Here is a 14,176-nt window from a genome sequence, read left to right on the forward strand (position 1 = left end):
CCCACTGCTCGTGACCACTGGGGCATTTTTATAGAGCAGGCATCTGATCCACTCTGAGTCAGAAGCCTACCTGAGCCTTCTTTATCCTGGGTACAAAACCTCAGCAAGCATGACAGGAGAGTCAGTCATGGGCAGCAAATGCCTTGAACTTTCCAAATATATCAACGTTTCCAGTTCTAGAGAAACTTCTAACATTACTTCCAACTTTCAATGTTTATCAATAACATGGCCATGAATAGCTTTCTATATAAAAATTTTTTTTAATCCTTTCAAACACTTTTAAGTGCAAATGTCTGTTACAGTTCACTGTTACCCTAGGTTCTGGTTTGCAAACCACTTTGTTTTCCCTTGAGTTCAATTTTAAGGTCTGAAAAACAAAAACAGTATTTTGGATAATGGGACAAAATGTTCAGGAAGCTTGCTGGTTTTCAAAGTTCCCAATTGGTTGGTTAAACATCTGGCCTCCCTGACAAAGTTGCCACCCGGACTGAAGAAGGGGGGGAAGGGAATGCTTTCTTTATCTGGAGGGCAGGGAAGCTTACACAGGGTCTCCATATCTCTGCTCTTCTTTGATACAGTCAATAGAGACGTCAGGTTTGCAGGATAGTCTAAAAGGTACAGCTTGAGTCTGCATTCTGACGTCTGCCACGCCTCTTCTAGTCCATTGGTTAGTGAAGTCTGGGGAGACGTCCTGCCTGAAGCCTCAGCAAAGTCTGCTGGTCTGCTGTGTCGACACTGCTGCTCTTACCGCCCCTACTGCTGGCCCAGGGGATTGGGAAGACTCTGCACCCAGAAGGTTAGCATGGGAGAAGGGGCGCTGGCCCTCAGAGATGCTCATCTGTGGCTCAGATTTAGCTGCTTTGGGAGAGTGGGGGGCACTGACAAATGGCAGGCTGAACTGACAGCCAGCATGAACTCTGCACTCCAAGAAGAGTGAGCCGATTGCAGTGATGATTCCTAGCAGGCAAGGTGGTCAAGGCAGCAACAAGGGCATACTTAGTGCTTACTCTGGGCCAGAGTTTTTCTAAGCACTTATATGTACTAATTCCCTCAACCCTCATAGCAACCTGATAACACAGGTATTAGAATTACTTTCTCTTTTCATTCAAGGAAACTATAAAGTCCAAAAAGGTTGTGAAATTTCTTCAAGGTCACACAGCTAGTAAGTGACAAGCCAGGTTTCAGATGCAGACAGTATGATTATAGCCACGCCACTTCCTCGCCTAAACGTGATGGTACACCTATCAAAGGCATAAATAACAGCGCCTGTCTGTTAAGGAAAGCGTTTCAGTAGCCTTAAAAATAAACTACAAATGTGTTCAAGATCTTGTGCTCAGATAAGAAACTAAGAGAAACATGACACAGCCCCGGGAATGATTGTGACTCCTGACAGCATCAGATTCTCCCAGTCTCCCAGAGCCCAGGGAACCTTGATCTTCTGACAGTGGCTGTGTGGCACAAGAAGGAGGTGCTTAGCCTTCCTCTCCAAAATCGGAGTTGAAAATTATTATGAAAGTTAAGTATAAAACAGTATTAGGTCTAGGAACCTTTTAGCTGCATGTTGCAAATTATAGGCTGTAAACACTATGTGCTATCAGTGTAATTGCTACTCTTCCCATGGAACATAGGGACAGTGTGTATTTCAATTTTCTTAAATTGAAAAGAAATAAATATGTGAAAAAGAAGAAGCTAAGAAGTATCATGAACTCTAGAATCTATTTCCACTCTTCAGGGTGATATAAAATAAGACCATTTCAAAAAGGGGTAGAATTACTCTTTTGAGGTCAGTCTAATGTCACTTGGCAGAAAGAAAAATCCACATTTAATTGTAAGCACTGGTACCTGGTGTTCTCCAAATCTGTCCATGCATGGATCTTCTCTGCAAGAGAAAAATCATCTGTGGCTTCTTTAGGTAATAAGTGCATGTGTGTATGTACACACATCCTCCTATACATTTAGCAATTATGCTGTTACACTTCATATAAAAATGAGACCTTATGTACATACTTAACACTCTCATTGTGGCAGTATATTTTGTTTTATTGCAGTCCTTTAGGTATCCTGTCCCGACAAACAATTTGAATGACTGGAATAGCTACAAAAGCTCTCTGTGAATGTTTTTCCCCAAGTGTAAATTATTGGAAAACTATTTATATAATTCATGAAAATCTTTAGTCTTGTGTCCTTTTAATCTTGGTGAATCCACCACACTGACAGAATCCTGCTTTTACTCTATACTTAAAGACTGGGTTTATTTCTTTGGCTTATCATGAAGAAAAAGATAAGTGAAATTGTACTTTCAGATGTATGCAATTTAGCTTCCATACATATTCAACGAGGTTTAATGCTTCTATAGTTTCCACTCTTGAATTTGTCAAAGCTAAAGCTAAACAGGGCAATTCTCTGGCATTTAGTCCTGGTAGTATTTTGCTAACATTAACTTTATCATAAAAAGTTCATATTCATGCTCAACAATTTGATTTCTTGAGCATGTTTGACATCTGTACCCCCTGCCATGTGCTGGGAACAACCACAATTTATACAAAATTTAGGACCACAACATGACTCAATTATTGTTTTTTTTCCCCTCTTATTGCTCTCTATTATGGTGTTTCTATTCACACCATTTTGGGCTAAATCACTTCAACATAAAAATCGAACAAGTTTTCCTATCACTTCCATCCTATTGCTTGCGGGCTGACAAGTAACTTTTGAAATAGTGTGGCTGAAAGGAAAACCACTGCAGAAGCTGAGAATCTGCAAAGATGCTTGATCAGAAGAGAAATATAACCTCTGGCTGTCACCTGTTGTACAGACTCTTGGAACCAGAGATTTGGAGGAACCTCTGAAGGTAAAATCATCCACTTCCCCCATTCCACAACGTCTACCCTAAGGGAAGGCACTAGAACCTCTGGGCCTCCAGGGCTGTCTTATTAAGTTATTTACTTATTGTAAAATTTATTTCTTAATTTTTTTACTAAAATATAGTTGACCTACAATAATACATTAGTTCCAGGTGCACAGCACAGTGATTTGATATTTCATCCATTACAGAATATCAGCACAATCCACAGGATTCTTTTAAAGGCCTCCTCACTGTGTCTGACACTTCCACTCCAGCTCTCTTTCCTCTGATTTCATTTTTAACAAGTAGCTGAATTCATCTTCTAAAAATATTAAGTTAGATGTCTGTCTACCATTTAAAACCTTCCAATGGCTCCCAAGGATTTAATCTATAATCTACACTCCTTCCCAAGGGTGTATGAGGCCCTGCATGGCCTAGCTCCTGCCAAGTTCTATGTCTTGGTCTCACTCTATGGAACAGGAGTGCCCCTTTCCTCACATCAAGACTCCTACATTACTCTGCTTTATTTTCTTCCCAGTATAAAATGAATGAAGAGCTTTCATGGGGTTGTGGGTTTGGAGGGACATCAGAGGTAGTCGTGCATTCTTTCTAAGCCAAAGTCAGCAGTTTGACTGGTCAAGTATTAAAGATGCCTTAGTTGTGACCGTAGCCTGTGACTTTCAGGCTGCACATTTATTTATGAACACAACAGTTCTCTGGTCTGCTTGTCTGGGATCCCCACCATCAGACAATGAAAAGATGACTTCTTACTCAAAAGCAGGCAGAGCAGTCACTTACTTATAGTGGATCCAGACTCTGGCCTGTTCAGGGAGCTGATGATGACAAAGCCGAAACCCTCATTCTCTTTGCGGTGAATGACCACGTCGCTGGTCTGCAGGCTGTGGGAGGCGAAGCCTTCAGGGGGAGAGGCGTTGCTGGTGGGGACGGCATGGTTACTGTTGCTGTAGGTGTTGGTGTAGGTTGCGTAGTCACTGCGAGGAGAACTGTGGTGGGTCGACACGGAGCCTGGACTCCTCCCATTCTCTGGGCAGGGCTCCCCTGGAACACACATCATACATAGGTACCCGGTTATTTAGCCAGAGTCTGAATGAACGAGCATCTCCTGTGCACTGGGCACTGTTCCAGTCACCTGCATTGTTACGAGACTGGTTGACTGGCTTTTATTCTCCCAGTCTCTGGATGTGATGAGTATTTAAGAGGCTATGAACCTGGTTAAGGAGGCCCCTAGGTCTTGTCCCCTTCCACCCTTCTCAGCAAATGCAAGTAAAACCCCTCCTCAATTCCCCCCTGTGCTGTTACTTGTTTATAAATTCTCCTTGGTAAAAGTACAACTCCCTTAGACAACATCTAGTTTGAAATATAGGGCTTCTTAGTTTCATGATAATAATTGATCTTAAGACAGATCATAAAAGGCCATCAAACAGGTAGACAGAATCCTAAACTGTACTACACATAAAACTTACTTAAAGAACTAGTACAAAATATGCATCTTCAAAGTCCACCCAAGAAGTTTTTTCAGTAGATAAATGAACAACTGAGCCCAGGAATTTAGATGAGGTTTCAAGGTCACACTGTAAGAAATGCTGATTGTAGCTGGGGCTAACAGGGTATGCCCATGTAAGAGACCTATTGCAATTTTACTAAACAGCCATGGTTTTATTTAATATTGTGAGACCCTGTTAGCCTTGAAGTGTTAATTCACTTTGTATAGGTGGGAAACACTTACCTTGCTCACTCTAGGATCAAATCGAACAATGATATCAGGCTAAGGAATGATGAACTTTGAATCTCTAAGGGAGGTGTTAGAAGCCTTGTTCATTTACATTCTGTATTATTACAAAATATAGTTTATATCAACCAGATAAACCAAGCCAATACTTCCATGAGAAAGTAAGTATATTTTCAGGGGGAAATGACAGAAAGTTGGCAGCCAAGAGAAGCTAGGTTTTAAATTGAAAGTTGATCTATCATCCAAGAAAGAATTTTGTTATTTTACAATAATACTTAGGTTCTGGTATTCTGATGGAAAAAAAAAAACAACCTTAAGCAGGCATGTAGAATGCTGTAATTAGAAAAATGGCCATTTCATCTCCATCTTACTATTTGATTCAGTTTAGTCACTCAGTCGTGTCTGACTCTTTGTGACCCCATGGACTGCAGCACGCCAGGCCTCCCTGTCCATCTGTACTCAAAAGATACTTATGGAATAGAGGGACATTAAGATTGAAAATAATGATAATTAATGATTCCTTTTTGGGTCTTTAGATATGGTTTCCTATCTAGCATACTGGAAGTTGTCTCATATGGCAAGTTAAAAATAATTAGCCAAAGTTCCAATGAGCGCTTCTTACTTAAGCTGCAATTACATTCTGAAATGAAAAATCATTTCATTTCAAAAATCAAAGTCAGTTCAAAAATCTGGGAGCAAGAGCACTGACTATAAGAGATGTTTTGTTACACTGATACCTACAGAAAAGGGAACTGCATTTACTAAAATACTTAGTTTTACAAATGATCTTTATAAAAATGTATTCATTTCTCATGTGTAAGTACAAAATGAAGAAGATCCAGGCTGCTGCTTATTATCACTTGATAAATTTGAATTTTCTGTGATATTTACTCAATCAGGTTTTAATAAAATAAAGCAAATAGATGCCATTCATCTGTAAGAAATGTACTGAAGTGATAAAAGAAAAACAACAAAAAATGTCAATATCGAAGCTTTTTCCTCTTTTCTACCAGAATTTCAAACTGCCTGTAAAATGAACCCTCTCCACCAGAAAACATCATCCAAAGACAAGCTGTTATTGTCTTGGTGAAGCACACATGTCCTTTATCAGTCCTTGCACAAGTTGGAAATAAAGTGATTAGAGATAGTCAGGAAGAAGAAAAACAAACAATTATTATGCTGCAACATTAAATTGAGAAGCTCCCCAAGTTACTGGACCAAATCAGTAACTAAATGTCATAGGCAGTGACAAGAAAGATCTCATTTTCTGGCTGTCATATTTTAGGGGGTTGGGAGCTGCAGTCGTCGGTACAGCAGCAACAAAGAAAAATTATCCGTCTTTGCAGTAAATGACTCACAGTGGCTCTGCCACTGGTTCTAAAGGGAGAAAGAAAGACAATCATTGTCTAAGTCAATGCAAGTGGTCCCCGGGTGAGTGAAGGAGTCAAATACATTAACAGAATACATTTCTATTGCTTCTGGATGTCTCTTTCATCCTCTCCAACAATGTTCTTTATCTTTAACACCATGAGCACATTTAAAACCAGGGAGTTAAGACGACTTCCAACGATTGGCTTTGAGGAATAGAACTGATTCTACACCATTTTTCTACCTGGCTGTCTCTAGACCCAAATGAGCCTGTCTTCTTTTCAACAACACTTCCTGGTATGGAGCATGAATAACATTGTTTTAGAAGAATTTAGTGAAATGTCAGAAAGTGACTGAATACTATGTGCATTAAAAAAAACAAAAACTAATTTCCAGTATCCCTGACTCATCCTTCTGGCTTACAGCCAAATGAGTATACAAAATTCAGTCACTTAATATCTACTCAAATCAAATAATTAATTTTGAGGTTTAGCTTCTGTTTGTCCTCACCAGTCATACTGGAAATCATCACTGTGCTTACTGGGAGAGAGAGTCTGTTTGGGAAGGCAGGTGTCATTGATAATGTCCTCCAGGTTGAGGTAGTTTTGACAAGAATAGGCAAGAGCTGGCCAGGAGCTGCTCCTGGTCTGCAGACCTATTAATGATTCCTGCACAGTGCTGGCCTAGAGTTCATTAAATGATTATTAAAATTAATTGGCAATATTTTTAAATAGGGAGATTTTACAGAAAGCTGGATTTCTAGTTTCTCTTGAAATATTTGGCTCCTCTGTCCATGGGATTCTTCAGGCAAGAATACTGGAGTGGGTTGACATGCCCTTCTCCAGGGGATCTTCTAGACCCAGGGATCGAACCCACGTCTCTTTACGTCTCCTGCATTGGCAAGTGGGTTTTTACCACTAGCACCACCTGGGAAGCTTCCAATAATCAGTTAGAGCTGGGCAATTGCTGCCCCCTGACTGAGTATGAAATGTGCAAGGCCCCACAGTCTCAACTACTCCCCAGTGTCTCCTGTACATTTCTGATTTACTCATTTACCCGTGGAGTGAGGAGCATGCAGGGCCAAAGGGGCTTGTTTAACCAGAGTCCTTGTTTCCCTTCAAGATCACCCGCTGGGTGTCACAGTTCTCAGACTCTGTAACCAAGCATCCCTTGCCTGCTTTCAGGGTGCGCCTGGGTCTCTTCTCAGGACTGTCCCCCATAAGTATGACAGCCCTGCAGATGTGTGAGTCTTAAAGCGGCTGAGGCAATGGGGTCTGTGCGTGGTAGAGCTTAGATATGTGCGCTAGAGTGTCCACAGGCATAGTGCATCCCTGTGGTGCCCTTCCCATGTCAGGGGCTGGCCCACCCACAGGCATTTGATTTTACGTACTTCTGCTTTATGCTCAACAGGGCAGACAACTTATTTAAATGCTTATAGACAAAGAATAAGGGACTGAATTTAGAACTGACAAAAAGTATAGCAGTCAGGAGCAGGAAATTCACTCTAATCACTGACTAAACTTTTCACCCAGTTGTAAAGAAGACTTTCCCCTTTCTCAGCACCGGGCCAAGAATCATACTTTCCTTTGAAAGTGAAAGTCGCTCAGTCGTGTCCGACTCTTTGGGACCCCATGGCCTGTACAGGCCATGGAATTCTCTAGGTCAGGATTCTGGAGTGGGTAGCCTTTCCCTTCTCCAGGTGATCTTCCCTTCTCCAGGGATCGAACCCAGGTCTCCCACATTGCAGGCGGATTCTTTACCAGCTGATCCACAAGGGAAGCCCATACTTTCCCTTAGGTGTTAGTGAAAAGATGCTGATAGATTTAAGATGGACTCTAACAAGTTCTGATTGAGTCATAAAACTTTCTTGTACATCAGCTCTAGATTTACACTTTATGAAACTCCTCAGAGACACTCTTTTCTCAGATGAACAGTGTATTCAAAATAATGTGTCACTATGTCGAGCATCTCAAAGCTGAGACATATAAATATTTATACTTTCAGTGTAACAATTAAAGCCACTCTTCTGCTATCCTTGGGGAAAAAGCAGCTAAACACTGGAGCTAGTGGCATGGATAAGACAAATCTCAAAACTAGTTTAAGGTGCAAGATCTGTGCTAAAATTATCTGATAAAATTGGATACATCATTGGATGTTTTCAAGGCTTCCCTGGTGGCTCAGATGGTAAAGTGTCTGCCTGCAATGCGGGAGACCCAGATTCCATTCCTGGGTCGGGAAGATCCTCTGGAGAAGGAAATGGCAACCCACTCCAGCACTCTTGCCTGGAAAATCCCATGGACGGAGGAGCCTGATAGGCTACAATCCATGGGGTTGCAAAGAGTTGGACACAACTGAGCGACTTCACTTTGGATGTTTTCATCCTTTACTCCACGATTTCTCACTTTCAAGTGTCTAGTTTGCCATTGTCTAATTGAAAATTTTGCCTTTCTATCTTTAGTGTGTTATGTATGTAACATACATAATGTATATGTTAACATTTGAAGCAGGTTTCTCTATTATTTTCATTTTTGCCCAATGTAACCAACTGGTCTATATTTCTCATAATCAATGATTTTTTTCCCCTCTAGAGCATCAGCTAGGAAACCACTGCCTAGGGTCTTCTGAGGTGAAGCAGGACATTTGAACAAGCCGAAGCAAGCATAAGGCAGGAAGGTATAATCTCTATGACCTTCCTTCTTTCAGCTCTTTTTCCATTACAGTGCTCCTTTATGTAAGAAGTGGGTGACACCGCCTGTCTTCTTGTTCATCTTCTGTCTCTTCTTTATTTAACTGCTCATTTTGCCTAGGCTTTGAATCATCTCATCATAAGCCAGGCTTGTACCCCCACTGCCTTGGCTTAGGAAAGCATAATAATTTTAACCATGATAATAAGAACCCTAGAAATGACATCTCCATTCCCATATCCATTTGCAGCTATCTCTTCTCACTGTTGAAGAAATGGCAGCTATGAAGAAAGGCTGTCTTCCTGTGCATATTTTTAAAATCTGTCCCATCCTATTTCAAGGTACTGACTTTACTATCAAAGTATCCTTTGCTGAACTTAATCGTTTTTAATACTCATAAAGCTTTCAAGGAAGAGTGGGTTGAACTAACTTGGAAACTCTTCTGGTGTGAATGAGCAGTCTGCAGTAGAACGTTTTCAAAAATTAAATGCACTTGAAATGCACTTGAATGCCTAAGTGAGTAAAGTTGGTAAGAACTGCATCAAAGAGCATCTTCATGGAAGTCGCACAATCCACAAATTGCAAGAATACATTTTTGCAGTATTTGGCATACACTCCAATAGCTTGGGTTGATTAGAACAAAATTTAATTTGCAATGATCAGCTGGTGGCAAGAAGACCATGAAATTATGTTGGTGCACTGGTTTTTGCACTTTGCAGTATATTTCCTTGTAAATCAAGTATCTTCCTAATTTATCTTTGGGTTACAGAACATATAACACAGCAAACGTTTTATTAAAAATCATTCTGGAGAGTGAGAGACAGTTAAATGTTAACCAAGCAAACACTGTCTTCCCTCCTGGCACCTCGCCCAAGGATAAGGCATAATTCAAGGTGCTTTACTTCACTGGGTCAAGTGGTCTGCCATGAATTTCTGAAGATGAATGGCACCTCTTAGCAAAACCTCCATATGATACAAGATCTACAGCAGTCTCTATGGGTAGGGGCTAACAGTACTTCTGACTTAGCCTTTTAAGTGATGGCTCTTGTTCTAAATCTAGTTTCTAGAAGACTCAAAAAGGATTTTTAATTTGACTAGCAAACCTTATCTTCTCGAGTGGTTTAGAGCCTGTAATTAGCTGGTGGCCTTTAAAAAAATTCAAACGTGTGATGATAATAGCACATGCAGCAGAGTCCTTATGTTAGGGAGTGACATTTGCTAAAGGTCTAATGTTTTGAATTCACTGGACATAGGGTTGGTTGTAGAGGGTGGAAAGGAACTGGAAATGGTATAAAGAAAGAAGCCCTGGCTGGAGAGATGGGTCTCTGCATGATCACTGACTCACTGCAGACCACAGGGTGAGCTACTGAACCCCTGATTTGTCATCTGTTACATGAGGGGCTTCACATTGCTCTTTCTAAGGTCCCTCCTGATTCTAGCATTGGTCATTCTGTACGAGGAGCAGTAGGTAGCTAAGCAAAGAGGCCAGTAGACTCACGGGGCAGGTGACGGCAGAACCTCTTTGGTGCTGTCACTCCCATAGTTCACAGAGAAAAACACTTATGGTTTGGAACTATATTCCCCATGTTACTGAATGCTCAGATGGTAAAAAAAAAAAAAAAGTATAATGCTTGTAATGAACATAATTCTTGCAAATATAAATCTTTTTTGGGGGGAGTTGAGACATGATAAAGAAAGATAAACTGAATCATTATAATATGATAAGAGGGCTGATTTTAAAAGTATGTCTTTGTGGATTCTCTTATGAAGCTGAGAAAATGGTTGCAAAGGGAATAATTACTTTTAATTTCTCTGTTTCATAACTTTGGAGTTATATGAACTGTGTTTTCTCAGAGTGATATATAGCTGTATTTTACTAAATCAGGGTAATCATTTTATTGTTACCTTTTATCAGGCTCTATAAAGGAAGCTAGTTTTCCATCCTAGTTGCCTTATTATAGTATCAAAACACTGAGGTTTTTGGCTTGTAAACACAATGAAGAACATTTTCAAAATCTATATTTTTCACTACTATAATGCTCTTCTTATAACTAGCACCTGCTAAAAAGCAAAGAGCATACACATCTTAAATTAGCCCCAGGTGTTGCTAGGAATTTTTTAATGACTCTATGGAAAATGTCAGCCTCAAAGACTGCTTGCTGCTGCTGCTGCTGCAGCTGCTGCTAAGTCGCTTCAGTCGTGTCCGACTCTGTGTGACCCCAGAGATGGCAGCCCACCAGGCTCCCCTGTCCCTGGGATTCTCCAGGCAAGAACACTGGAGTGGGTTGCCATTTCGTTCTCCAATGCATGAAAGTGAAAAGTGCAAGTGAAGTCGCTCAGTCGTGTCTGACTCAGTGACCCCATGGACTCCTCCGTTCAGGGGATTTTCCAGGCAAGAGTACTGGAGTGGGGTGCCATTGCCTTCTCCTCAAAGACTGCTTAGAAATGTATTATACTAGTGAGGTGAAAATGTGCACTTTCTTCATGGTTACATGTGGAATATGTAGGTTGGTCTTTTCCCTCATAATATGGAAACTGATTTAAAATGTTGTTTCCAGTGTCCTGACCACGACTCACAAAGCATTACATCACCTAACCCCCAACTCCTGCTGCTGGTCTGAGCTACTTACCTCCACATAGCACCTTTCTTCTCACAGTGAGGTTGACCTGCCCATTCCGGGCTGCATGGTGCATAAGGTCAATGACATAGCGGTGGGTCTTTCCAGCCACTGGAATTCCATCCACATAGACGAGCTCATCTCCTGGGTGTAGGCGGCCATCTCTGTCAGCTGAGCCCATGGCGATGACGGCGCCAATCAAAATCTAGAGAAGCAGTGAGAAGAAAAGAACATTTAAGTTTTCAACTTTCTTTTTCCTTCCTATGTATGTATGTATGTATGTATGTATGTATGTAGTAATTTAGTGGAAGATTTTATACTCTCTACCCTCCATCCTAAAGGAGATCAGTCCTGGGATTTCTTTGGAGGGAATGACGCTGAAGCTGAAACTCTAGTACTTTGGCCACCTCATGAGAAGAGCTGACTCACTGGAAAAGACCCTGATGCTGGGAGGGATTGGGGGCAGGAGGAGAAGGGGACGACAGAGGATGAGATGGCTGGATGGCATCACCGACTCGATGGTTGTGAATCTGAGTGAACTCTGGGAGTTGGTGATGGACAGGGAGGCCTGGCGTGCTGTGATTCATGGGGTCGCAAAGAGTTGGACACGACTGAGCAACTGAACTGAACTGAACTGAACCCACTGAGTATGTACTTGAAAAATGAGAGGCTGAAAGGATGCTCTTCTAACTCTTCCAGGTTGCTAACTCCTCTTAGAGAAACAGATGTTTGAACTTGCTCTTCATGGCCATAAAGTCTGGGGGACACTTGCTAACTGGCTCATAAGTTACCACCCTTAACTCCAAATGTCTGATGCCACTGACACTGCACACGGGCTCTAAAATGAAACAAACTAGGGATGAAATCCTAGCTCCAGTTCTTTATTTGTGTGGCCACGGGCAAGGCCTTTGCACCTCTGCAAGCCTCAGTTGCTTCACCTGCAAAATGGGGAAATAAAATAATAGGACCTACTCCTATTTATGGAACTGTTGGGAGATGTGAAATAAACAGCACATGGGAAGCATTTAACTTTGCTCAGGGCACATAGTGAGCTCTTGAAAAGTGTCAGGGGAAACTGACTGCTGTGTATTATTAAATTCAGATAAAGGTTCAAAATGCTTTTCATCTTTTTTAATGTTGCTTTGAAAAGCTGGAGGTAAGGAGAAAACAAAACAAAACAGAGCAGAATTCGTGGCTGACTTTCCCCGGACAGTTCATTTCAGTCGCTCAGTCAAGTCCGACTCTTTATAACCCCATAGACTGAAGCACGCCAGGTTTCCCTGTCCATCGCCAGCTCCTGGAAGTTACTCAAAGTCACTTCCATCGACTTGGTGATGCCATCCAACCATCTCATCCTCTGTCATCCCCTTCTCCTCTCACCTACAATCTTTCCCAGCATCAGGGTCTTTTCAAATGAATCAGTTCTTCGCATCAGGAGGCTAAAGTATTGGAGTTTCAGCTTCAACATCAGTCCTTCCAATGAATATTCAGGACTGATTTCCTTTAGGATTGACTGGTTGGATCTCCTTGCAGTCCAAGGGACTCTCAAGAGTCTTCTCCAACACCACAGTTCAGAAGCATCAATTCTTGGCGCTCAGCTTTCTTCACAGTCTAACTCTCACATCCATACATGACCACAGGAAAAACCATAGCCTTGACTAGATGGACCTTTGTCAGCAAAGTAATATCTCTGCTTTTGAATATGCTATCTAGGTTGGTCATAACTTTCCTTCCAAGGAGGAAGCACATTTTAATTTCATGGCTGCAGTCACCATCTGCAGTGATTTTGGAGCCCCCCAAAATAATGTCTCTCAGTTGAACAGTTCATCTACTTTAAAAACTCAGTCAAATCTTCTCCAGGGACTTCTGTGGTGATTCACTGGCTGAGACTCTGCGCTCCCAGTGCAGCGGGCCTGGATTCAATCCCTGGTCAGGGAACTAGATCCCACATGCTGCAAACAAGAGTTCATGTGCTGCAATGCAGACTGAGGACCCTGCATACTGAAATGTGCAAAAAAAAAAAAAAAAAAAAAACTCCTCCAGATTTTTGCTGTTTCTTTGAATATTTTCTAAGAGTACATCCCTACGCAAATGATGTCCCCAGTTCTGCCTGCCGCCTGCAATGCTCTGCTGTTTAATGACAACTATACCAGGAAGTTTGGAGGTACTCATTTGGGAAACGTGCATACTGTCATAAATCCCTGAACAGGGGATTGCAGTGAAAGGCACAACAGGGTAAGTTTTCTTACTTCCCATTAGAAACACTCCAATTAGTGTCCATTAGCAAGGCTTTTTTTTTTTTTTCCTGTCACAGAGGAAAGACAATAGCATTAAATATTTTAGTTTTGCTCTTAAATCTACAATTTTTCCAACTCATGGACAATAGATTTCAAAGGAGTAGATTTTCTTTTGCCAAGCGGCTTAGGCTCACAGCATCTGAAAGCAGTGGCTATCATTAGTCTGATACTAGTAGAGAGGCTATATTCTAGGTTGTATTTTAAGTCTTTATAAAATGATCCTTTGTTCACAGATTGATTTTTTTCAGGCACTAATTTCTCTCAAATCTCAAATCTGTGGATTCCAGTTAATCTGCAGTTGGTCCATTGTGACCAGCAGGCTTATATGTCTTCAGGTTTGTCTTCCTACTTGGTCACACTGCTCAGTGTGGTCTGTCAACACAGCCACCAGATTTGAATGTCCAGGCCTTCTCAATGTGTGAAATTATGGTCTAGAGAGTTTTCTTTTTCTCCTGAGGACTTCATATTCTTGGTTCACTGAAAAGGAATGAAAATCCACCCTCCCCCCCCCCCCCCCCCGACCATGGCTACTTTTTCCCTATTCCCGGGGGATGGGAATAGGGAAGTGGGGAGTAGGTTTGCTCCCATGTTGAATATTGGTGCTCTGATGACTG

At 41.5% G+C, this 14,176-nt stretch overlaps 1 protein-coding gene across 2 annotated transcripts in view; it reads right to left on the minus strand.

Annotated features, from left to right (window-relative positions):
* Positions 1-14,176, minus strand: part of MAGI2 (membrane associated guanylate kinase, WW and PDZ domain containing 2) — a 1,495,474-nt gene that overhangs the window by 165,014 nt on the left and 1,316,284 nt on the right. For both annotated transcript variants that reach the window (XM_018047275.1, XM_018047276.1), the window contains 2 exons: positions 11,278-11,470; positions 3,644-3,904 (listed from right to left, as the gene is read on the minus strand). In XM_018047275.1, the coding sequence (XP_017902764.1) occupies positions 3,644-3,904; positions 11,278-11,470 (454 nt within the window). The remainder of the gene's footprint in view (positions 1-3,643; positions 3,905-11,277; positions 11,471-14,176) is intronic.

Source organism: Capra hircus, chromosome 4, assembly GCF_001704415.2.
Source record: "Capra hircus breed San Clemente chromosome 4, ASM170441v1, whole genome shotgun sequence".
Lineage (NCBI taxonomy): Eukaryota > Metazoa > Chordata > Mammalia > Artiodactyla > Bovidae > Capra > Capra hircus.